Genomic DNA, 27,053 nt, shown 5'->3' with positions numbered 1-27,053 from the left:
AACAAAACTGCTGCAGAAATTTAAAAATAAAAGCTGGCTTCAACAATCAAGCAGATACAACCAACAGAAAAATAGTTGGAATACACATTTTGGTAAAAATATTAAACAGTTCCTGTTAGTTGCTTTTGTTTTTTTGGTCTGACAATTCATTCAGTACATTGCCCAGAAATTTCTAAAATATATACACCAGATATTTAAAAAGATGTTTTACTTTAAACAAAGCCACCCACCCATGTACTTGGATGCTGTTTCTGAAACTGACATAATTATAATTATTTAGATTTCTAAAAAATTACCATTAGCTACAAAAACATGGTAATATAGTTTATACACTTGAAAGCATTTTCCATTACCACAGATAGTGTCAAAAAGTTAATCCAGAAATGAAATAAGTCAGTCATTCACAAAAGACATAAAGCAGGCGCTATTTTATTTTATTAGTAGGGATGTTACAATATCTCGCATATTAAATCCTGAACGTTTGTTGATTAAGGAATTGCAAAGGTGATAATAATTCAATGAACCTGCTAGGAAAGATAAATTTAAAAAGTGAATCATTTAAATTGAGACAGCAGAATCCATTAAGAACCTAAAGTTTGATAGCTATTCTTGTTCAATGTAGAGATATGGATAGTAATAAAGCATTTTACAAAATATATTTAAAGTTACATTTACATCATTTTCAGAAATCAACTGAATCAGTTAGAATATAACTAATTGCATTTTCCCAAATCTGCTCAGCAAGATACCAGTATTACAAACTTCAAGTGTAATTAGAAAGTATCGGAAATTATTCCAGATTGTTTCAAACATGAAGATAGTGGCTCCTAAACTCTTCCCTGGTAACCTGCCACTCTCAGATCATGAGATCAGAGGCTGGTGCTCTTGTCTGGATAGCTGCAAAAATCCCTTGGGATGAATTTTCACAGTTTGGCTTTGCCAGGCTGAAGCTGTAGAGTCTGAAGTTTCATGGCCAGGCCCATATTACCTGCAATTTTCAGCTTTCCCTGAAAGAAGGCCTAGAGAGAGAAAAATAATTTTTAATAAAAAATAATTTAAAGAAGAATGTTTCACACGAGATAAGTGATAATCATGAAACCTATTTTCACTTTTTTATTTAGGTACAATGCATCTAATCAATTGACTCTCGATTTAGGAAGAAATGTGGTATAAAGTAAAGCTCAATAATTGCCTTAATATCTTTTTGCTTCAAGTGTTATTTCCATTTCTCACCCAAAGCATCCTTTTGGATTTACTGAATGACTGCGTTTGTTCTGAATTCCTTTCAAATTCTGACTTAAAGAATGTAGCCTTTGAAATCTTTAAAACAATATAATTGTCATGCATTCTTTTGTTAAGAATGCAGTCATTTAAAATTCTAACAAAATAGAGTAAGGGTGACACAATGATAATTTCTGACTGTAAATGTAGTGTCTCCCTAAAGTTAGTCCTGAACAGGAGCAGCACAAAATGCACACTGTTAAATGAGGTGAATATATTAAGGAGAATATAAAATATAATGGATATGCACTCAGACCCGCACTTCTTCACTGTACCCTAGATGCTCATCAACTATGGCAAGGTAAGAGGAAGAGGAGGAGGAACCTTGATCTCTCTCCATCAGGGAAACAGGGTAAAGGAACCCCAAAGCTTATTAAAAGGGCATCCCAGAACTGCTCAGCCCTTTCACTTTCTCCAGACTAAAGGTGATGTAAAAGGGAAGTTCCTGCGCCTATCCTGCACACATCATTCAACACTTTTCGCTCTCTAAGAGAGAGTTGTAGGTCAGCGTACAACACATTTACTGCAGCAGTTGAAGAAGGCAGCTCACCACCACATTCTCAGGGGAAACTAGGGATGGACAATAAGTGTTAGCCAGACGGTGATGCCCATGTCCCACAAGTGAATAAACAAAACTTTCACTCAGCTACTGAAGGGCTTTTGCCAGAAACGTCGATTTTCCTGCTCCTTGGATGCTGCCGGACCTGCTGTGCTTTTTCAGCATCACTCTAATCTAGACTCTGGTTTCTAGCATCTGCAGCCCTTGTTTTTACCCTACTGGGTGAGAAGGCAGAATTGCAAAAAATATTGCCCTGCATGTTAAATGTCATAGAACATGGTTACGCATATCTAAGTAATGTTATAGTTTTTGTGCACTGTGCAGCATTGAAGAGAACCAAATGAAAGAGTCAGAAAGAACTTTATCAGAATTCTTCTCAACCTGATAGCTCTCATGAGAGTAGATTGTAGATGACTTGTATCTCATACCCTCTCAGATAATTTCAGAGCTATGTAATTTTAGTACCATGTCTCACTGCTGCTTTTTCTCAACTGTTATACAAAGCAGAATATGTGTAGCTAATTTAATGTAAGTTTGACTGAAGACTTAATTTGGATATTAAAAAGGATAAAGCAACATTTATTCAGCAATAGAAAAAATGTAGAACAGCAACCAAACAAGTTATATCTTGAATTTACATGATGCAGGGTCTGGCATGCCATATGAGCAATTTAAATACAAAGTTTCATTCCAGCCACATCATTGTACAAAAGCTGACAATTGGCATCTTCTTGGGCTCTGTTAAACTGTGTGCATTCCTCATATGGACTGATCTTCTAGACGTCTGTTTATTCTCACCTTCACTCCCCATTTCCTTTGCAGCCAAGAATCTTCTTTGTTGGCTCAAATTGCCAGAGACGCAGCACAATTGGAGGCAATGGCTTTAGTGGTATTATCACTGGACTATTAATCTTAATCCAGAGATTCTAGTAATGTTCTGGAAATCTGAGGATGAATCATGCCACTGCAGTTGGAATTTGAATTAATCAAAAATCTGGTCTTCAGAGTTAATGATGACAATGAAACTTATCAGAAAAACCCATCTGGTTCCTTTAAGGAGAGAAACTGCCATCCTGATCTGGTTTTCATGTGACTCTAGAACCAGGCTAACTAAGGCCGAGCCAGCAACACCCTTGTCCCTTGAATTAATAAGAATGCAGTATAATGATGTCTGAGTTATACGCATAGCCCTGTCTGAGCAGCTCTCTGAAGAACTGCTCAGCACAGCCCTGGTGGAAACATGGGCAGCACTGGGCCTTGGGTCTGTGTCAGTCTGTGGCTTTCTTATGGCTCTCATGAGTAAGTTTTGGATGAGGTCCTTCTGGTCTCCCAGCAATTATCCCTGTATCAGTTGAGGATCTTAAAGAGAGTCTGGCACTTCCTACTGCATGGTACATAGGAGAAGAGTGACAGTTCCAGGATATCTAGCACAGACCTATAAATGTGGCCTCATTGGTCACAAATGTATTAAAATTAAGGAAATACAGCCCTTTCATGGTCACAAATGATACTGATGCAGTGCTCTCAAAGCAACATGGGTACAACAGATAGTGCCCTGGCTTCAGGAGGAGCCAGTAATGTCTGAGAATTCTTATGCCTTAGCTGTTTGACTCTCATCAATGGCGGAAAGGTGGTCTCTACTGAAACTGGCATCAGCAAAATCCCAGACACACACCTGAGTGAGATATTGACAGATGACAGAGGACCCCAGTTGTTTCACAAAACAATATACTAGCAAAGAAATTAAGAGTAGTCTGACCTAGATAGGCATTGGGATAGGATTGCCACCCAAGCATTGTTAATTGCATCCTTTGAAATAATGGTTAAGATGATTCTTGGTCATAGAGTCAGATAGTACAGAACAGACCTTCAGCCCATTGAGTCTGCACAGAGTCTCTGTCATTACTGTTCCGTCATTTGGAGGTAACAGCAGCGAACATTATGAAGACAGTGTCTCATTGTTCCTCTGTGCGTTTGAAGGGGATAGCATCCAGTGTCTTCTCCTTTACAAACAGTACAGCTGACACTGCAGGCGGTTATTGCTGCTGGGCTTGCTGAAACTCTTGTCTCCTTCTCTTATGCTTTCTCAGCAGAACAATGCCACATGATAGACTAGCTTGACATCTGCCATCTATATCAACTTGAAAGAGAATCTGTGGGGAAATTCAGAGATGACTGTTTTTGAAGGAACTCCTGAGCCCTCACATCTTTAACAATTAAATGAATGTTATGCAAACAGGGTTGCACAGGTATTGCCCTTGGAGCTAATAGTCAATCTCAATAAAAGAGACTCTGGATTAGTGGTGCTGGAAGAGCACAGCAGTTCAGGCAGCATCCGAGGAGCAGTAAATACTGCTCCTGGGATGCTGCCTGAACTGGTGTGCTCTTCCAGCACCATTAATCCAGAATCTGGTTTCCAACATTTGCAGTCATTGTTTTTACCTTAATAAAAGAGATGACATGCGACCTTATCAAATGCACTGTAGACAAAGTGCCCATGCTCCACTGGAGGACAGCTTTGGCTAGCAGCTTCCCATGAAGCATGATCCCCACAGTCACCTTCCACATCACAGCCCGTGTCCTTGAAGACTTACATTCCGGAGAGAGCATACGGCAACTGCTACCATACATTCTTCCAGTATTTGCCTGGCCAACTGGGAATATCAGTTTCTGCTTTTAATTTCCTTATGACATTAAGACTTCTTGACTACAAGGTGGTACCCATAGTCACAATGGACTAGTCATGGTTGCTTCAGGGCATACATTTTGTAGATTCTTTGACCAGTACTGATATCTAGATGAAATTAAAATTTAAAGTAGCAGGATTTAATGGCTTAATCCATTGATGGCATGACTAAAGCAATAGCTCAAAAATGTCAAAAACTCTATCCCTAGAGGAAAAGAAAATTACTTGCACTTACCAGTTTGGATTGTGCAGTTGATTTTCAGATTGGAAGCATGACGTTATTACTATTAGTTTTACAATTATTGATATGGAAATACATGCAAATTGCCTCTCAACATTCAATGATCAAAATCTCGCTGTCTAAGGCATGAAGAATTAATTGAGAAATCTTTTCTTGGAGCGAATCTGATTTTTTAAAACTCTCATGCAATTATGGCGTCATACTTACCATCTCAGTGACAGGATAATTCTGCAGGACATCTCAAATTCGACAACTTGAACCCACAATCATTTGACTCAAGAGGCAAGAGTTCTACTTCTAGTTCCTCTGTGCCTTGGTTTATTTTCAATATTTTTGGTTCCAAGTGATCTCTTATATTCTCCATAATTATGCAGAGTTTAAATTCTTAATTTTACTTTTTGTATTTCTAATTGCAAAGTAGCACATTGATCAGAGGAACTGTACCTGACCTGATGGGTACTCAACATTGGCATAAGAGTTACCATAGGCTTGGTAGCCAAATAGTTGTAACATGAGGTGACTGGAGGTCATGAATTCAAAACCTGCCATGACAAGTTGTGAAGCTCAACTTTAAACTGGACAATTTGGCTGGCAGGACAAAGACACATAAAAAGTCTACTACATGGTTGATTCTTACTGCTCTCAGGACAGAGCAAAAAATGCAAGCCATAAAAAGTCATGTCTGCTCAATGAAAAGAAGAAAAAGTGATAAATATAGTCATACATGTTCACACTATATTACCAAAGATCCAAAAATTCTCCTATTAAATGTGTTACATTTCTCTTAATCCACGATACATTTTAGTTCATGCGAATAAATACATCAAAGAAGTCTAAGTATGCTGCAATGTCTGAGCCGAGTCATTTTTTGGCAGGGATCTGATTGGTGCTACATTTCAATGCAGTTTGGGCAACACAAGATGCTTTTAGGTTGGGGGTGGCAATTCCTTCACTTTTGACAGACATGGGGGCTCTTCTCCAAGATTTAATCAATATTCTGTGTGTTTCCAGACTTTTCACGTGAACCTTATGAGTTTGCAAGTGGGCCATAGCAATAAAAAGTAAACTTAACGGAATGCAATTTTCCAGCAAAATGTATCATCGTGTATGTTTGGGGAGCTTGATGCCATGTCTGAATTTTGTTTCCATTATTCATTTTGCTACAACAGGTGTTAAAAGCAATATTCTGGACTGCAGAAAAAAGGCATTTAGCCAAATAGTCTTCAATTTGAAAAGTAAGCAATTGATTTAATAAATCTTGCCTTCTATTTAACATTTTATATGGAAACTACTTACAGTCTGGGGATTCATCTTGCCAGTCATCAAAGCTAACAAATCATCATCAGACATAGTTATGGTGCAGTCAGCTTTCTTCTCTGAATTCAGACACAGAAAACAAAAGTTAAGTTTTCTTGAAAGGAAATCCATTTATAGCCTTAATCAAAACAAAGCATGATTGAGCTCACTCACTATAAATTGCCTTTCTTAAGTTGTCATAACCAATTATGGGAAAAGCTATACATCAGCACCTTGTATCTGCAGAACTATAGTAAAATTTCTTCTACTATATTCCAACATTTTAACATAAAGGAGCAAACCTAAACACTAAAAGAGCGTACCAGTTTTTTGTAAATCCTACACGGAGTGAAACTGCCAATTACTGTTAGATGTAGGTATTTCTACAGTGGGAACAGGAGTGACCAAATTCTGACAACTGAAATCCAGTTGACTGGAGTGACAATTGGAGCCAGTTGGGATTTTTCTCTTATCAGTCTAGCTAAGATTTAAACATTGGCCCTAAAACTGGAATCTCTGAAACAACAAATTAGTCTCATAGTGACCATATAACTACAGTCAATGGTCATTAAAAACTCATCTAGTTCACCAATATCATTTAAGGAAAGAATTCTGCTATCCTTAACTGGTTTGGCCTACATATGGCTTGATTCCTATAGCAACGTGGTTGATTCTTAACCAATTCGGAATGGGCAACAAATGCTGGCTGAAGCAGTTACGTCTACATCCCATGAATACTAATATAAATATTGACAGGCAATCGTCTAACCTACTCACTAACTCATCACTTCCTGTATTTTATATTTCTGAACTGGTAGTTGGAATTCTTTCAGCAGGAGATGACAATAAACGCAAGTCAGCATCTTTAACTCTGGTGAAGTAAATCATATATATAAAAAAGATTTGCTGTCAACAACATTTCCACAGCATTGCAAGTTTTGATAGAACGAATTTTACTAAGTCAAAAATTATTCAACCATCTTGTCTTCTGCTCAGTTCTGTCTTTTTCTCTTGTTCTCTTTAGCTTATCAGACTTATAACAGCAGATTTTTAGGCTCTTAGCCACAGACTCAGCACCTGAGAGGGAGATATCCAATTATATTGAACTGTTGAACAGTGACCTCTTTACAGCTTTTTAACATCTGCTAGTAGGATATTAAACTCTACTGCCCTGCTCTCTATATTGGTTATTTGCAGTCTATCTATTCCTTGAAACAAATTTATGAGGAGATCCATTTCACACAAACTGTTTCTTTAATGTCTCATCCTCCATTTAAAGTCTAATTTTTGCTTTGGATTGAAAAAAATGGATGACAACTCTTATGAAGTGCACTTATATGTTCACTTATTTATATATTCCAGATCCTGCCCAACATGTAATGAATTTCTATGATGCAAACATTTTTGCTTCTTATAATTTATCAGCTCATAAAAACAGCTGCCTCCATGGAAAATATTAAAAAAGCAAATGCAGCAAACCATCAAGTAACAATTTTGCTTTGGAAGAACACATGTCTTAAAGTGGATATGCATCTTAAAACATCCCATTGAACATTTTGAAAATGTATGATTTAATAAAATTAAAGGACTGGTATGCATAGCCCTTTATTAAAAGAAAACCCACAGCTTCTCCAACAACAACAAAAAAATTCAAAACGATTTAATGGAGATTCAGCATTGTAACCTCAGGTTTTAAAAAAATGATATGTGGCCTTGTTCTAGCAAAATGTATGTTACAGTTGCCAGTAAGTAGCCTTGTGCAATTCTCTCACTCCTTATCCTTTAATAAAAACATAGCATGTACAAAGCACAAGTTTCCTGCAGATTCAGTTCCCACAGAATGTTTGCATGATAGAAATTTGTTACATTTTGCGCAGGATCTGGAAGAGATAAATAAGTGAACATATCTTGCACTTCATAAGAATTGTCATCTATTTTTCAATCCAAAGCAAAATTAGAGTTTAAAGTCATTTGGTGTTAAAGGTGCAAGGTTTCAGTGTCATGTTCCAAACCACTGCTGGCAGATTGAATATTTTTCCAGAATTAGCACCTATAAACAAAAACTTTCCAGTTTAATTTTTTGTGACCTCTTTTGTTTATCCATGATATCCTGAAACTTGTGGTTCTCTTTTATTTGTAAGTATAAAAGGCACACTTTTATTTTGCAATCTCCTCTTTGAAAATAACTGTAGTTAGAGTTGCAATTCAAACTTGGATCTGCCTTAAGAAAGCTTCTTGGATTCAATAAGCAAAGTTGATTCAACATCCCCGATGTTCCTGTAGGCGATAGCAACGCTCAATCTTTATTCAAATAATACTGTAACTCTGGAGTGTTACGTATGCCATCGGAAGATCATAGGCCAAATTTTCCAGAGAGTAACAGCCCTTCTTTTTTCACAAATGAAGGGAGCTCGGTATTTCTGAAAGAAGATTCTGTGCAGGACTCCTTCAGAAATGCGGAGTCGTACCTGCATTCTGACAATTCTTTCATAGCGCAGAATGGTTAGAGGATGGTAAATCACAGCCCATTTTCATACCAGTCAGCTGCCAGATTTTGAAATTTAAAGGTCCTGACATATACTTTGGCAGCTGGGGAGAGGGTACAGTGCCAGGTGGTAAGATGCCAGATGGGTAAGGGTTAGGGTGCCAAGTGTGTAGGAAGCTAGCGTGGATGGGGATAGAGTGCAAGATGGGTGGACAAGTATTAAGGGTTGGTTGGGTGGGTTCAAGAAAAATCGGGTAGAAGTGGGGAAATTAGTCCAGTTCAGTCTGAATGTATAGGAACTGTGGTTGGGACTTTGCAGATGAAGAGGAGGCTCAGATTACAGTCTGGGGGAGGCACAGTTGGAGTGTGTGAGGTTATCATGGGTTCACTTTAATACTTACTCAGAACTTGGACTATTAAATAATGTAGTCTAAATTTTCCTGAGTAACTACATTAGTTAATTTAATCAGAAGCATCTGAAGTCTTCTATATTTATGGACATTTTAGAGGGTTCCAGACAGGGAGGTATTGCTGAGGGGGTTCACTTTCAATGGCCTGTGCCTAACTTCTTGAGCCAGACTCAAATCCTCGCTGCTTTTGTTGAGAAATTGGACCATCAAAATATGAGCCATGGTTTACTTTATCACCTCATTATTATGTTGGGCTATACCATAACCACATTATAGCGCTGGTCCAATATGGAGCAAAAACAAATACAGAATTCCAGAAGTAAGTAGTGAGTGACAGCCTTTGACATCAAGGCAGCATTAAATGAGCTGAAAAATGTGTTGCTGGAAAAGCGCAGCATCAAAGGAGCAGGAGAATCGACATTTCCGGGGTATAAGCCTTTCTTCAGGAATCTGCATTAAATGAGGAATGGTACCAAGCAGCACTTGGGAACACTGAAATAAAAGATATATCAATAGTGGCTGGAATTACAAATGGCATAAGCAATGACTGTTGTCCTTCTTGTTGTTGTAGGCTTTTTCTCCTCAACCCCTGGATATTGATGTAATCTTCAGAACAGTGTTTTAGGTCCAACCTTCTACAGCTGCTTTATTAATAACCTTCCCTTCATTGAAAGATTGAAACATTCAGTTCCATTCTCATATCCACACAGAATGATGCAGTCCATGTCCACATGCAACAAGTTGTGCTCACATTTGGGCTAATTTATAACAGGTATCATTGCCTACTATCAATTACCACTTCTTCAGCGAGGCAGCCTAGCTTAACGGTATTACTACTGTCTGTCAAAATTTTGGTGAGCACTATTGATGAGAAAGTTAACTCGCACCAGTCACATTTACTGGAACAGGAGACAGACCATACGTTTTGCTGGAAGTGGTAATTTTAACAAAAGTGGCTCATCAAATACACTAGTACACTCAATCACTCCTAGCTTCCTTTAACGTTCAACAAAATTATAAAATTACTCCAGCATAGACATGTTGGTTTGAATGACCTCTTTCATTGCTATAATTTTTTTTAAACAGTTCTATAATATATTTGACTATGTGTCTGCTTGCTTCGGAGGTGAGACAATGGCTATTCCATCGTTCAGGATCGTCAAGGGCAACATTGACCATCTCCAAATGTCTCCATTGTTGTTGTAACCATCATGTTGATGCAAGGTGAACAAACTAAACCTTACCAAACATACATAAAGAATAGGATCAGAAGTAGCCAATATGGCCCTGTGAATCTATTCTGCTGTTCAATACAATTATGAATGGTTAGCTCAATCCTGTGATTCCTTGATTCCGTTAGCAACTTAAATGTTATGCTTTATTTCTTTATTTCAACCCTCATTGCTTGATCTGCTTGTGTGAGAATGCTGGAATTATCAGAAGAGGAAAACCTTTCAGGGTTACTCAGAGAAGGCAGGAGAGTGGTACACAGTGAATTGCTCTTGCAGAAAGATGGAACAGACACAAAGTATCAACCAGCCTCCTCCCACGTTATAACACCTCTGTGATTTTACGTGATCTACTGTTATCAGATGCAATTGTCAAGATGTTATACTTTAAAGAAGAACCTCAGATCATTAGCTTTTAAAAGGACAATGAAAAGGACTAGTTTTAAAACATGCTATTTCAGCATATTCACTTCCACATGCTTCTTTTCCTTCCTAACTTTCGTTAGATGCCATTCTACATAGCCTGTTATTGAATTTCAATGTGAAATATTAGTCTTAATTGAAGAGAAGTGACAACATACGATACAAGTTCCATTAGCTTGCTGCATTAGGAGACTTCAGCTTGATGCAAGATTATTAAACTTGCATCAATTGCAAACCATACATTCTGATTAAATAACTATGAAACTTTGTGGTCTATGGAGAGAAAGATACATATTCAAAAAGGGGAAAGAAAATTAAAAACACTTAAGTGCCTGATTCAAACTCTCCCACGTTTTAATCAGATTTTTTTAAATGAAAGAAAACAAAGATTGGCTTGATGTTAAGAATACCTTCTTCTGACCTGCTCTATGATCTTGAGTATTAGCCCCAAAATCACTGTCAAAATAACAAGGCTAATAGCCTGTTATTTATGTGCAAATACTACATAAAAATCATGTAGTTGCTTGATTAAATGCAGAAAGTGAACAGTTACTATTGGAAATGCTACTTGCTTCTCGAAAACATCAGTCTAGATCCCATTTAACTGCATTGAGACACATATACTGTCAGTACTTGCTCCGTAAAATGTGAAATAAATTCAATCCAGAAAGCTGAGCGGGATAATTGAAATTCAATCAATGCTTCAAACGATGTGACACGTCTGTGCCTGCCAGTCAGCCTCTCTGGCACTGAGAATTAACAACAAAATGTGAAATCTCATTGTTCCAGGTTTTAATTTTGGTTGGATATGTGCGAGAAAATCCTGTTGCTCTTAATCCAACCCTGTTCTCCCTCTTTCTTCCTGCACCTGATTATGCTAACCTGCACTTCCTTGTACAGAGCTTGAGTTGCTCATTGATGATGCTTCAATCTTATTGATCAAAGGACTCCAAAGATACCTTCTCTGTTCATTCAGGCCCAGTTGCCGCGTATTGTGTGCTACACTGTTCCTCTTTCATACTTTCAATTGCTTGCCGTACCAAATATGAAGCAAATTAATTGGACAAGTGAAATTGAACAAATAGTAGGCATCATTCATTAACCAATTCCAGAAAATTTTGGGTCATTATCAGTGTTCGCACAAATTCTATTCTATTAGAATTTTCTTACCAGCTGTGCCAGCCTCTAAGGCTATGCATGGCAGCAACGTGCAGAACTAAAAGTTAATGCTGCGATTAGCGTGCTAATAGCCATACGTAGAACACAGGAGTGACTGTATGCAAGCAGCTAGTAAGAACATTGGAGACTTCACTAAAATTGACCTTCTAATGACCAATCATCCTGTATGTTTTCTTGTAGGCTTTTTTTTCCTTTAGAAACCCAAAATTGCTGAATGTTGCTAGGCAGAGGAATTTAAGAACAAATAATTTGAGGAAAACTCATTAATATAACTGAAGCGGAATTTAATGTGAACATTATGGCATGGACAGTGTTCAGCATTCATGGAATGTTTTAACATATGGGAGCGCTACACACAATGCTCCCAAGCCTCCAAAACAACCAGCAGCAAGTCATAAATTATAAAAATAAAGGCTGCTACTAGACACCAGTATGCAGGTGCTTCCTTTATATCATTAATGATGAAAGGGCAAAATAAACCCTTTTATTTGTTATAGTAGAAAATTCATCCTACCAGAATTGAAATCCACAGATCCTTTTCCATTCTTAACATCTACTACCCATAATCCTTCTTTTCCACCAGGGCCATCCTTGACTTTAAATGCAAACACACCTCCAATCTTCTTCACAAAACGTTCTCCTTCCTAGAGAAAAAAAACACGGGGATAGGAAATTAATACTCTTTTTGACTTTAGTAAGATTAATCTTAGTCAAATAGTTCTGAGCGGCAATATATCAAGTCAGTCTAAACCTCAAGTAGAATACACGTAATTACCATGGCTTTGCTTTGCACTCCTGCACAGGATTAAAGATAAAAGCTCATTATTGAATGGCTGTTCCTTCCTTCAGCTTTAGCCTCCATCCTTTATTTTTATCAGGGAGGAAGCAATTAACTAAGGGTGAACCGACAACAAAAATGACACTCCAAATAGCATTAATGAAGAACTACACAATAGTAACAGCACAGTATCAAGATTGTCAACAACTTTTCAAGCAGGCATGAAATTCCTAAACTGTACCATCTGCAAAGGATTTTTCATAGACCTGCTGCGTAGTGGAAAAATGTAATGAGATGGGGATATTCAAATGACAAATTGTGACAAATGTTTAACGCACTGGAGTTCACATAAAGAATTGTTAATTGTGGCAAATGCCAAAAATCAAAACAATATTTAACTACACAGATTTCCTTTGCGAAGTGCTCGAATGCTCCATTTACACTGGTCCACACCAAGCACCTTCCAGATATTAGGCTGCTCACTCCAAAGATTTTAAGGACCTGAACTGCCAACAGTAATTTAACATTCAACTTAAATGAGCAATAAATGTGAATTTATAGTCACATTCAGGAGTCATTTGATACATGGTTATCTAACATAAATAGTGTACCAATTTTATATAATTCTGGTTCAAATTTAAATACTCACAGCATGGGTCAGAATTCCAATTGCAAAATGAAACAGAGATACAACTTTAAGAATATCAGCAATTAAAGATAAACCCTTGAAAGAAGATGATACTCAATAGACAATGTAATCATTTAAGGACTTGCATTGCAGGTCATAGCAAGGGCCATATTTCTGTGCTTTTCAATAAATTGACAAGTTGGCTGCATCACTGAAATATCCAACTACAATACCAGATGACTTTGAAACAAGTTGAAAATTACTTTAATTGGTGTCAACTAAAACTATGTTTTCCAAAATAATCACTTGTCAGTTTTAAAAACACTCGACTGGTCAAAATATCAGAAAATTCGGATTAGCATGGTTGCAATATTTAATATCTCAACAGAAGAAAACATTAACTCAAGTTGCACTGACAAGCTAAAGCTACTAGCACTAACATTATTACATTAATAACCTCGTCCTTACTGATGTTCATGGAATAAACAGGAAATGTCATTAATCCATTCTATAGCTGATCATCTTGTACAAGTGCTGATTATCCATTGGCATGGCATGCTCTAACTCCAAATGAAGCCTTTTATTTTCTATACTGATGGCATAAGACCAGTTTAAACACCTGCATGACATTCTGCAACATTGGTTGACTTTGCACAAGCTGGGATTTGAAGCTAGGCTATTCCAAAAGTTCAAGACAGCATCGCACTGGAAGGTCAATTTAGCTGTTTTTGACTAATCAATAACTAAAATAAGCACTTTTATAATGTAAAATAAACAGTTTTATGCTAACTCTTGTTTGTGAAATGTAAACTTCTTGAATAATGTAAAAGCCTGCATAAAATCTCTACTTTCACAGATAATCTCTGTGTTATTTCAGAATTTAGACAAGGCCAAACAATCTGTCACGCAAGATCTTACTCAAATTTAAAATATACTATAATAAGCAAATGCCACTTCCCTATAGATCAGTTTATGTTAGCCGCTTATTGCAGCTTATGCTGTTTGAGTAGAAAGGCACATCTGTTTCACAGTACATTTCCTTGGGTACAAAGAGTCAATTTTCTCTCTTCAGCTCTATTTTGATTTAATTCCTCCCCCCTTTCCCTCACCTTTGGTGTCACTGCATTGCCCTGACAGCATTTGCATGTAAATTGGTAATTAATTGGAAATACTGGTAATTGAGTGGTGGTGGATAAATAGGAAAAGCAACATGATTTGGTGATGAGAAAACAAAAGTACAGTTGTGCATGAAAGCACTGGGTATAAAAAGAAAAATAAAAGAAAAGGGTCCATTCAGAAATTAAACTGAAAGCAAATCCCAATATCATCCCTGGAATACTGCTCATGTAACCATTCTAATCTAATCTATCTCATGTGTAGCCTTTAAAGTACAATGGTTTAATACATTTAACTGTTTACTTGCAAGAGAACATTTTACAAAAATATAAACATGCATCAGTATCACAGCACTGTGTTTTATTTTTTCCACAAGTTAAAGACCTCATGGAGGGCGCATCACTCAAATTACATTATATAGACTCCGAGTATACTTGCTGTCTCTGTTATGTGAACATACCGGCACAATTCTGTCATCTGCATTGATCAGTTGGAGCCATAAGCATTGAAGCAGAGGTTGGTTATATTTTCGCCATTCCTAACTCAGGAGTCCGAGTAGTAAGCAGTCAGACAGTAAGGTAGTAAATCTGAGAGGACAGCTTAGTCTCAAAAGTTAAACTAAGTCATGATTACTCTTGCCTCGATATGGGGCGGGTGCAGGGCTAGCCAGGGCATAGACATCATGAGAATTCTGCATTCCAGGGGTAAAGTAGGTAGATTAATGATGATCTGAAGTGGTACCGATGAAGGGGGCTAGTGAATGGTCATAAGAACCACATGGATCACAATAAGGGGACATGAAGAATTGCAGCTAAATCATGGATCATAAGCAAAACCTGCAAGTCACTCTTCAAACACAAGGTTGGAACTTCAGCATATTAATAAGATAAACAACTGTTCATAAAGGTTGCAATCCAAATTGGGAGACATAAATGTTTCGTTTAGTTGCAAAATGAATGCAATGTATCTGCCATACCCTCACACACCACAGGAAGATTGTGAAGAAATGAGCATGGGGGTAAAGTGGTTTGTGGCATGGCACATAAGGCAGGACAAGAAAGTGACCATGACTTGATTTAACTTCCCCTTTGAGACCAAGCTGTTCCCTCAGATATCGCGTCAAGTCCTACCTTGATATCTGCAATTGTGACCATTTACTCAGCAATCGAATAGAATGCAACTTAGACATTACCGGACATTCATCATGTGATTTCTTGGAAAAAGTCAGGAGTTAAGAAGTACTGTGTGTTATCGGCTGTTTTTACTGGAACAGCAAATAATTTTGGAAAAGATGACAACACAAAAGGTATTTAAAGAAAAAAAAAGCGATTGCTTTCCTTCCCACAAATTGTACCTCTGCTGAGTGGTGTCTTGTCTATCAAGGAATTAATGTGTGTGTTAGGATTAAGCTTAGCCCAAACAAGGGTGGTTTTAGGACAATAACTGTTACCCCTCTCCAGTTATGGCTCACCTCGAAGAAATCCTTAGACTGCAGCTGAGGAGAGATACAGCGCTGTTTACACTTCAACCAGGGCCATTGTGTTCCAGACTGAAGATCTCATGAAGATGAGGTTCTGATGCCTAGACCGGTCAAGTGATGCCATGCAGCGCAGCCTGGACAGGGTGTTATGCTTCATAATGGTGTACTGTACTCCACAGAATGTGAACTGGCAAAGGTGGAGGGATGTGCTATAGGAGGATGTGTAACAGTGAAAGGAATGCTTTCAGGAAGGTGAGCTTGAGGATCCTGAGATCCCATGGAGTCTTCTTGGTCAATGAGATTGTGATTTATCTGATAATCCTGAAGCTTCACTTTACTGCCTTTTCTCTGTTAGCCTTGATTACTTACTGACTAAAAAATCTTCTATCTCAGCCTTGAGTATACTTTTGTGGTCCAGCCTCAGCAGTTTGCTGCAATAAAAAGGTGCAAAGATTCACTATCTTCTGAAAAAAGAAAGAAATTCCTGTAATCTCTGCTTTAAATGTGCGACTTCTTATTCTGAGATGATGATGCCTGATCCTAAAGATTTCCACAAGGTGCAACAACGTCACAGAATCTTCCGTCAGCTCCACTAAAAATCTTGTATAGTTCAGTAAGGTAGCTCCTCATTCTTATAAATTCCAAAGATCCCCTGATGGCAAGGGGCCTAGCCTGATAAGGAGTTTCAAGCCATGAGTTTCTTAATCCTCCTTGGCTTGAATTGCTGCAAGCTTTGTGATCACAAACAGGGAGGCAATGGAGGGCCTGGGCAAGTCTGGATTGGTCTGGGAAGAAACTTCCAGTGTTCGTACCACTCTTTTGCCCTGTGTGCTTGCTGAAACTACTGTGCTTTCTTGAGAGAAAAGAACATGCAGAGCAAGATAAAGGGTCCTGGTCTCCTTCATGCCATGCCTTTGAAGTTAGGCATCATGGCAAGAGCAATGGAGTGCAGGTCTGGAGTGCACATCCAGCATCAGCTGAGCATTCTGCTAGAAGTGGCTGCCACCTTTCCCACGGTGACAATAATTGCTTCTACGCTGGATTCACAACATAATGAGAATCTGGGATGATTCCACCATCCTTTGTTCCAGCCTATGACGAACCTGTCCAATGTTCCTATGCCTCTCTCTGCAGGTTGACCATGGGACTTACAGCCAATATAAAGGCATGGCATCTGATGGGGCTGAGCAGGTGCCCAATCTCCAGCAGTTCTTTGTATGTCAGAGTTCTGAAGCATTCCTTCTTTGACTGCCTGCAGACACACATCAGTGATATGTCCCCTTAATCTCATCTGGAGTACCTAATGAATGGATTATCTCTGTACTGGTGGACGGTGCAGGTGAACATCTTGCTGGTGCAGCCTCTGAGGGTTTACATTCCTCCAGCATGGTGGTGCTTACAAGTAATGATGCAAGTTGTGGCCTTGTCCTGGTTGCCGCTAATTCCATTGAAAAGGGAAAAAGCTAATGCAGATTCACGTGCTGGTGTTGTGCTCAGCTACAAAAGCAGAACACAACATTACTCACTGAACTAGTACTTCATTGGCATCTCCACATCACTACGAGAATGGTCCTGGGGTCAGTGCTAGCCTTGGAAGCACAATGGGCAGGAGTTGTCAGTAGTTTGAGACAGTGAAATGGGAATTAGCCTTTCAGTGGATATGATGCATGGGGTGCTAAAGATAGCAAACCATCACCCTTGAACAGATAGTCGTGCAGTGCAAAAGTTTCAGTGAGTGTGTGAAGAAAGAGATGACGACACCACTTACTCTTGCAGCGTGCAGGAGATCATTGACATTCTTGTGACACTGTTGGCCACGCCTCTTCTGTGAAGCCACAGCACTGACTCATGCTGTGTTCTGTGCCCAGGCTGGATGGATCTGGGTTAATGAGATGGCCTTCTTCTCATCAGTCAGGAAGAGGACTGCACATCTCTCAGTGATGCTGACTAGCAGCACCTGGAGGACATTGGAGCTAATATCGGTTGTTAGGAGCCAGGTCTTCAGTTGATATGACCAGCCCAGGCTGAAGGATTGTTCCTTGGTTATACTGCCTGAAATAGTATCAAGCTGATCATTAAATACAGCACCAGGACCTTTGATATGAAACGTCCCACCAGTAATGAGAATCTCAACTTGGGCATCTCACATCTATTGGCGTAACCCATGTAACATCTTGCTTGAATAGATAATAAGGAAGTAGCGTAATGTGTAGATCAAAAACTCATCTTGGGTAGAACAGATATGAAACATGTTTGCCGCAACATAACGACCTCAAAGTGAGCATTGTCCAAGTTGCAGAACAATACTCAGACTCAAGGGAATATATATGCCAGGATTTTGTTTAATAATTTCCTATGAAGCACCTGCAGAGTGATATTCAGTTGTAGATGTTTTTGCTGAATATTGTTATCATGATTCCCAGACTTCGATCAGTAAAGTGTCATACAAATTTTGCACAGGTTAACAACAACAGATCAAAGCAAACTGCATTTCTTTTATCACCAACAGTCCCCTTTTTTTTCCCCAAAGTAGACCAACAAGAAAGCTTGAAAATTAAATACTGACCATCACTGCGACTAAAAATCTCTGGATCTCATTCTGTAAGACACATTGTTGAAACATGCACACAAGGTCAACTGATGTCAATAATACACACACACTCAAGTAAGCTGTTTCATATCAATTTACTAAATGCTTTAAACTGAATCCAAAGCAGACAAAACCTTCTTAGAGAAGTGTAGACAGGAGCCAGAGAAAACATCCAGGTTTGAGCCAACTGTACAACACCAGCAAAAGGCCTGTCAAGCCAATGCATTTCACATTAACACACATCTGCTTTAGATTTCACATAACACCAAAGGCCTTTATTCTGTCCCTATCATTGCGTTCTTTGTTTATTATGCTGTGAACAAATTTTACATTTTTACCATGTTGCCACTGATTCTTGACTTTTTTTTGATAGTATGTAAGCTGCAAAATATGTTGCTTGCATGAATAAGATTAACTCTTCTGATACACAGAGAGATATTCAGTGCTAAGCATCATAATAGCAGGGAAGGAACAAGCTGTTGTTTTGTGAGAAAGTCTATAAACGGATATAAGAAACCTGCATCACAGTTTACCACTTGTAGCTCCATTACACACATCAATACCAACATTATTTATAAATTGCATAGAAATGCAATATCACATAATAAACTGCAAAGATTCAGAGTGACAACTGCCTGGCAATCATGATTAACTTAAAGAATTAAATATTGATGAGGATTGCGAAGACAGTGGCGATTTGCCACTACTTGTGAAAGGTTCACTGAAGTGTCACATAACAGATGTTGGAAAAAATGAGGTCCACGGAATTAAAAGAGCAATGACATCATGGATTCAACTTTGCTTTATAAGAAAGTGATGAACAGTTGTTTATCAGAATCCACAGAGGTACAGTCGGTTCTGCTATAAATTGTGTTTCTTCAATGCGAATTGGCTACAATGTGATTAAAGAATTTAATCCATGATATGTAGGTCATGAACTTTATTTACCTGTATTGGTTATAATTGTGATTTGGGTCCCATTGGTTTAAATGGTGCTACTATTATGGGATTTTCATATAATGTGAGATCACACGGGAATAGAACTACCGCTTTAACAGACTGTAGAGAGTATTGTGTCTCAGAGGTCAGCATTATTAAAGATCAACGAGGATGTCTATGTGTTGAACCTCAGGAGATGGGAGAGATACTAAGTGAATATTTTGCATCATTTTTTACTGTGGTGAAATAAAGAGAGGCTAGAGAACTCAGGCAAATAAACACTGATGCTTTGAAAACATTTAACATGATAGTAAATGAGGTGCTGGAGGTCTTAGAAAACAAAGTTGGATAAATCGCTGGTTCCTGATCAAGTATATCCTAGGACATTGTGAAAATTTAGGGAAGAAATTGCGGGGCCCCTAGCAGAATTATCTGTATTGTCGAGAAGCACGGGTGAGGTCCTGGAGGACTGGAGAATGGCTAATGACATGCCTTTGTTTAGGAAAGCCTATACAGAGAAGCCTGTAAACTATCAACCTGTGAGCCTGACATTGGTGGTGGGTAAGTTGTTGGAGGCTAACCTGAAAGACAGGATTTACATGCATTTGGAGAGGGAAGAACTAATTAGGGATAATCAGCATAGTTTTATGGGAGGGAAATAGTGTCTCACAAACTTGATTGTGCTTTTTGACGAAGTAACCAAAAAGATTAATGAGGGCTTCGTTTATGTGGACTTTACTAAAGCCTTTGACAAGGCTTGATGATAGGGGACAGAGGGTGCTGGTGGTGTAGGACTGGAGGCCTGTGTCCAGCGGTGTTCCACTGGGATCAGTACTGGGTCCACTTCTGTTTGTCATTTATGTAAAACAATTTCGATAAGCGTTTGGGAGGCAGATGACATCAGAGTTGCTGGTATATTGGACAGTGATGAAGGTTATCTAAGATAACAAAGAGATCATCTACATCAATGGGGTCAGGACTGGCAGATGGAGTTTAATTTGGACAAACGTGACATATTGCATTTTGGTAAAACAAACAAGGGCAGGGTTTATACAATTAACAGTAGGGCCCGGGTAGTGTTTTAGTACAGAGACACCTAGGGGTTCACGAACATCATTCTTTGAAATTTGCATCATGGTAGACAGGGTGCTTCAGAAGGCATTTAGCACACTTGCCTTCATTGCTCAGATGTTGGAGTCTAGGAGTTGAGACGTCATGTTGAAGTTGTTACTGGATACTGGTGAAGGCTTCTTTTGGAGTACTGTGTACAGTTTTGGTCACCTGCTATAGGTAGGATATTATTAGGGTTTAGAAAAGATTTACCAGGACGTTACTGGGAATGGAGGGATTGAATTATAAAAATAGGCTGGGACTTTTTTCACAGGAGCACAAGAGGTTGAGGGGTGACCTTGTAGAGGTTTATAAAATCATGAGGGGCATAGATAAGGTGAATAGGATAGGTCTTTTCCTTAGTATGGGGGAGTTCAAAACTAGGGGGCATTTTATAAGGAGAGAGGAGAAAAGTTTAAAGAGGATATGGGGGTAACTTTTTTCTTTTTTATGCAGAGAATATTTTGTGTGTAGAATGAACTGCCAAAAGAAGCAGTGGAAGTGGGTACAGTTACAACTGCAGATACATGAATAGGAAAAGTTTGGAGTCATAGGCCAAACCCAGGCAAATAGGACTAGCTTAGTTTGGGAACAAATAAAAACAAAATAACTGCAGCTGCTGGAAATCATAACCAAAACACAGAAATCGCTAGAAAAATTCAGCAGAATAAAGTAAAACCCTCAACGATTACACGAGGAATAGTGTTGGAAAATTCTGAAAATGGCACAGTATTGGAATGCATGGATGCACTGGAAGAGCAGGCAGACTTCATAATGTTAAGATAGAATTGTTCAAAATTATGGAAGGATGGGTATGGTAGAGTGAGAAACTACTTCAACTGGGAAAGGAGAATTGAAACATATTTTAAATAATTGTTAAAAGAACCAGGCAGACATGAGGGGAAAAAAAAACACAAATAAGGCACTAATTGAATAGGTATCGTAAGCAGACTGAAGAGTAAGAAATGGCAATATCATATTAAAAAAGAAAACGAAATTGCTATGCGATGGAGGACGAGCAGGGAATTGCCCAAGTGGATAGCTCTATCAAAGGGCTGGCACGGGAACAAAGGACTGAATGGTCTCCTTATGTCTATAAAATCTAGTAGCTCTCCCATATATTAAAATTAACTGAAGTGCCCTCAATATTCGGCCTAAGTTTCTAATTTCAATGTGCTTTTGCAGGTAGGAAGAAAGTGAATAGGAGGCAAATTGTCTAATTAGCTGAAACATAGGTCTCAACCCTAGTCACATCGAAGTACTCTGTACTGTAGAAGCGCACACTATTTCTTCTTTCATGTCAGTCAGTTTTACAGTGTTGTTTCATAGCAGTAGTGAGTAGGGTTCAAACTGCTTAACAAAAGCATTTCAGTATGACAGCTAATTGCGAATAGAAGGAGCTTAGCCTCAATCGGGGCGAGAGAACACATACCTTATTCACTAAGTTCACATTTATCTTTTTAAAACTTCAACAGATGTTAGGAGTCAAAAATTGGCCTCACCTCCTGAAGTTTTTTCTCAATTTCTCTAAACACAGTTTGGGCTTTGAATCCATTGACATTGGCCACAGCATTGGTCAGAACTGCTTGGATATTTTGTCTTCTGAAAATGAGAATAAAATAGTTTAAAGCCAAAAACATTAAAGAACATCGTCTGAATAGCACATCTTATGTCATGCATTTCATTGAAAACTTTATTTCTGGTATAGGAAAATTAGAACTTTAATAAGAAATAGAAATGCAAACATATAGAAAATGAAAAACTCCCATGGTGGGTACAGCACAAATGGAGGGATTTTATTCCTGCAATGCAAACATTTCCATTAGCAGCAATGTGCAAATGAACAGTTAATTTTGAAAATCTTGCATTGAAAAAGGTTAGTTAAGTCCTACATCTTTCTCAATTGTACAAACTGTCACAACAGGAAGCATTGTTACCATTCCCCTACAAGCATTCAAAAGAATTTTGGAAAATAAAGTTTGTTTTTCCACAGTAATTGCAATTAGCAATTTCAAGAGAGGTTTGAAATAAAATTTAAAAATTAATATCTTAAAATATGATTGGATTTGCCTAATGAATTATACTCTATGGTTTGTATTCCCTTTACTAAAGAACTTACTTCAAAGTCTCTGCTCATCTAAAAAGTAAAGGTTACACTACATTGCTTTTAATTCAATATTTGAGAGAATTTTCAATTGCATCAGTGCATTCCAACAGCATGCAGTTTGTAGAATTTCCCAGCATGAAACTTGCCTCACATGTAAGCACTGAGAGTTTTACTTTCTACATCTGACTGAACTGAGTTAATTCTCAGTGCATTAATTCAGACATCTGATGACAGTTATGAGTTCCTATACAGTGATGACATCAAATCTCAGCCACACAAAGAACAATAGGATAATATCCCCCATCAATGAAGGCTGAAGACTACATTTCTGTAACCGACTGGATTAATTTACGTTACATAGAACATAGAAAAGTACAGAACAGAACAGGCCCTTTGGCCCACGATGTTGTGCCGAGATTTAATCCTAATGTAAAATATAATAACTTGATCTACGCACCCCTCAACTCACTGCTATCCATGTGCATGTCCACCAGTCGCTTAAATGTCCCCAAGGACTCTGCTTCCACCATCACAGCTGGCAACACATTCCATGCATTCACAACTCTCTGCGTAAAGAACCTACCTCTTCTTACTATCTTCTCCACTCACTCACTACACTTTGTGGGAGAGATACTCACAATATTCAAACTTTTAATCAGGAGCCTTTGCTGTAGTTTAGGTTAGAAATTCTATTTGATGTGTAGAAAGACTCTTGTTCAGTCCAGCCCTACTTCTAGCTTACTGGCTGACACACAGGGCTGGATTTAATGGAGCTTCATGTGGTAGAAACCATGGCAGTTGAGCCCACTTAAATGTTAGAAAGACCCAACATCAGTTAAATCGGAGGAAGTAAGGTGCTCATAGAAGATTGCAGCTACCATCCCTAGGGTTTCAATTAGCTTGATTCATAAGCCAGTTGACACCTATGTCCTCAAGTGTAGTGTAGAAAAGCACAGCAGGTCAGGCAGCATCTAAGGAGCAGGAGAGTCGACGTTGTGGGAGGGCTTATGCCTGAAATGCCGACTCTCCTGCTCCTTGCTGCCTGATCTGCTGTGCTTTTCCAGTGCCACACTTTTTGACTCTCACTCTCCAGCATCTACAGTCCTCACTTTCTCTCACCTTTGCCCTCAAGTCCACCTGCAATTTAGTTTAGGCTCAGAGATTAAATGAAGGCTGCATGGTATTACAGTTGGAATCCCAGATGGATTTGCCTATGGTATCTTACAAAGGAACATAGGAACGGGAGTAAGCCATTCAGCCCCTCCAGCCTGCCCCACCATTCAGTGAGATCATGGTTGAACTGTGACTTAATTTCGTATACCTTTGGCCATATCTCTTAATGTTTTACTTAACAAAAGTTTATCTTCTTCAGATCCAAAAGGAAAAACTGATCTAGCATCCACGGCTGTTTGTGAAAGAGAGCTCCAAACATCTACCAATCTGTGTTTAGAAGTGCTTCCTCTCAGCTCTCCTGAATGGTCTAGTCCTAATTTTCAGACTGTGCCTCCTTAGTTCTAGAATCCCCAACCAGTGGAAATAGTTTATTTTTATCTATCCTGTCTTCTCATGTTAATATCTTGAAGATGTTGATCAGATCATTCTTCACCTTTCTAAATTCTAGAGGAAACATGGTTCATTTGTATAACCTCTCCTCACAACACCAGAAGTCCTTGTATCAGCTTTGTGAACCTGCATTGCACTGCCTCCATGGCCAATATATCCTTCCTAAATTGTGGTGCCCAGATCTGCTGACAATACTTTTAAGAAGGTTCATCACTTCCAGCACTCTCTGCTTGCCCAAGACAGCTGGCGACTGGGCTCTGATTGACTGGCAGTGCTTGGCAGATTGGCCTTCTGCCTTCTTTATTATCTTACAACAAAAATGAAACCTTTACAAAGCAGAATTGAGAGAGGTGCAAACATCTTGTGGCGCTGTAGATGGGCGATGCAATTTCGCTGCATATGTTTAAATTCTATCAAAAGGGATTTCATAATTCTGCTGGTTTCCATGAATACTAAATTTCCCGTGTACAAATAATTTAATTTGCCAATAAACAGGTCAATTAGTCCAAAGCTAAAATTGTGACCATCTTATGGTTGACTAATCCAGATGTTTGGAATGTTTATATGTAGGCTAGCAAAAGAGGAAGGGGACCCTCTTGTGTTCCAGTGGTAGTGTCCTTACTCCTGGACTGGGAGGTACAGGTTTAAATCCCACCTACCCTAGAGCTGTGAAATAACATACATCAAGAACATCTCTGAAATGACAGCCAGACTACTGCGACCACTAGGACTTATAACAGCACACAAACCAACAGCCACTCTCAGACAACAACTCACCAAAACTAAGGACCCGATACCCAGCATGAGCAAAACTAATGTAGTGTACAAAATCCCATGCAAGAACTGCACAAAACACTATATAGGACAAACAGGAAGACAGCTAACGATCCACATCCATGAACACCAACTAGCCACGAAACGACACGACCAGCTATCCCTAGTAGCCACACACACAGACGACAAGCAACATGAATTCGACTGGGACAACACTACCATTATAGGGCAAGCGAAACAAAGAACAGCCAGGGAATTCCTAGAAGCTTGGCACTCATCCACAAACTCCATCAACAAACACATAGACCTGGACCCAATATACCGGCCACTACAGCGGACAGCTGAAACTGACAACTGGAAGCGGCAGGGAAAGGCCACTATAAATGCCGGAGGAAACACCACAGAAGCGCTTCCCAGGAGGTTCCCAAGCACTGAGGATGTCATCTAGACAGGGGACGAAACGTTTGCAACAAAAACTTCCAGCTCAGTGAACAGAACCACAGCATCTTTCAAGTTACAAATCCCAGTTGTCCTCGGACTGTGACTTGAAAGATGTTCCGGGATTTATATATTAATGAATCGAAACCTGCATCCCTATTCTAAGTGATTAAAGACTTAACAGCTATCTCGGTTTGTTCAATACATCGCATCAGTTGTATGAGACTTTGATCTTTTACTATAAATTCTGCGTCCTACGATCCTGCCCCACTCATTACCTGATGAATGTGCAGCGCTCCAAAAACTTGTACTTACAAATAAACTTATTAGACTACAAGCTGTTGCTGTGTGATTTTTTTTTAAACATTGTCCATTCCAGTCCAACACCGGCACCTCCACATCAAAGATACCATGAGTTAAAATCATAGAGATGTACAGCATGGAGATATACCCTTCAGTCCAACTCATCCATGCTGACCAGATATTCTCACCTAATCTAGTCCCATTTGCCAGCATTTGCCTCATACCCCTCTAAACCCTTCCTATTCATATACCCATCCAGATGCCTTTTAAATGTTGCAACTGTACTAGCCTCCATCACTTTCTCTGGCAGCTCATTCCATACACACACCATTCTCTGCGTGAAAAAGTTGCCTATTAGGTCCCTTTTATATCTTTCCCCTCTCACCCTAAACCTATGCCCCTGTTCTGGACTCCCCCTCCACAGAGAAAAGACTTTGTCTATTTATCCTATCCATGCCCCTCATGATTTTATAAACCTCTATGAGGTCATTGCGCCCCCACCCCCCAGCCTTCGATGCTCCAGGGAAATAGCCCCAGGCTATTCAGCATCTCCCTAATAAGTCAAATCCTCCAACCCTGGCAACATCCTTGTAAATGTTTTTCTGAACCCTTTCAAGTTTCACAACATCCATAACTGGATGATCTTTAATGCCGATAGAGCCACAAGGACAGGAAATATTAGATATGCCATTATCAAGAACAAATTTATTACGTAAACCAGCTGAATAATGGCCCTTCTACAACATTCCTGTGCATATTAATGTTCAATTCAGAAGAGCAACTTCAACATAAGTACATCAAATGAAGCTTGCTGCATTTTCCTGACCTTGTGCAAAATTGATGATTTCATCTTTAAATACTGAACTGCTTCTTGTTCACATATTTGCTACACAGAGAGTGATTAAGATTGAATAATCCCTGCTCAAACTGGAAATTCCAGCACAGACTTGCTACTTCCAAAGGCTAAACAAATTAAAAACAAAACACCACAGTGTAAAGGCTGATAGTGTGGTGCATTTCCCCGTGCAGCAATTACACCACAATGCTTACAAAGAGTCACACCATTGCTCATGGAATTGGGCTGACATAATGCCACACATTCACACCCAATGGCATGCCTTGGGCACTGCTTTGAGAGTGTGTTGTTGGAAAAGCACAGCAGGTCAGGCAGCATCCGAGGAGCAGGAGAATCGACGTTTCGGGCCGGAGCCCTTTATTAGGAACCTGACTCTGATCGCCAGCATAGAACATAGAACATAGAACAGTATAGCACAGAACAGGCCCTTCAGCCCACGATGTTGTGCTGAACATTTGTCCTAGCTTAAGCACCTATCCATGTACCTATCCAATTGCCGCTTAAAGGTCAGCAATGAATCTGACTCTGCCACTCCCACAGGCAGCGCATTCCATGCCCCCACCACTCTCTGGGTAAAGAACC

General features: G+C 39.0%; 1 protein-coding gene across 1 annotated transcript in view; it reads right to left on the bottom strand.

Moving 5' to 3' along the window:
• Positions 1-413: 413 nt before the first annotated feature.
• Positions 414-27,053, bottom strand: part of scp2a (sterol carrier protein 2a) — a 70,237-nt gene continuing 43,597 nt past the window's right edge. Inside the window, exons 12-15 of the mRNA XM_043699314.1 lie at positions 21,933-22,032; positions 12,304-12,433; positions 6,064-6,143; positions 414-1,019 (exon numbers count right to left, since the gene is read on the bottom strand). Coding sequence (XP_043555249.1) covers positions 924-1,019; positions 6,064-6,143; positions 12,304-12,433; positions 21,933-22,032 — 406 coding nt within the window. The 3' untranslated portion in view covers positions 414-923. The remainder of the gene's footprint in view (positions 1,020-6,063; positions 6,144-12,303; positions 12,434-21,932; positions 22,033-27,053) is intronic.

The sequence above is a fragment of the Chiloscyllium plagiosum genome, chromosome 11 (assembly GCF_004010195.1).
Source record: "Chiloscyllium plagiosum isolate BGI_BamShark_2017 chromosome 11, ASM401019v2, whole genome shotgun sequence".
NCBI classification, from domain to species: domain Eukaryota; kingdom Metazoa; phylum Chordata; class Chondrichthyes; order Orectolobiformes; family Hemiscylliidae; genus Chiloscyllium; species Chiloscyllium plagiosum.
The sequence above is the reverse complement of the archived record's forward strand: the minus strand, read 5'-3'. Positions and strand labels throughout refer to the sequence as shown.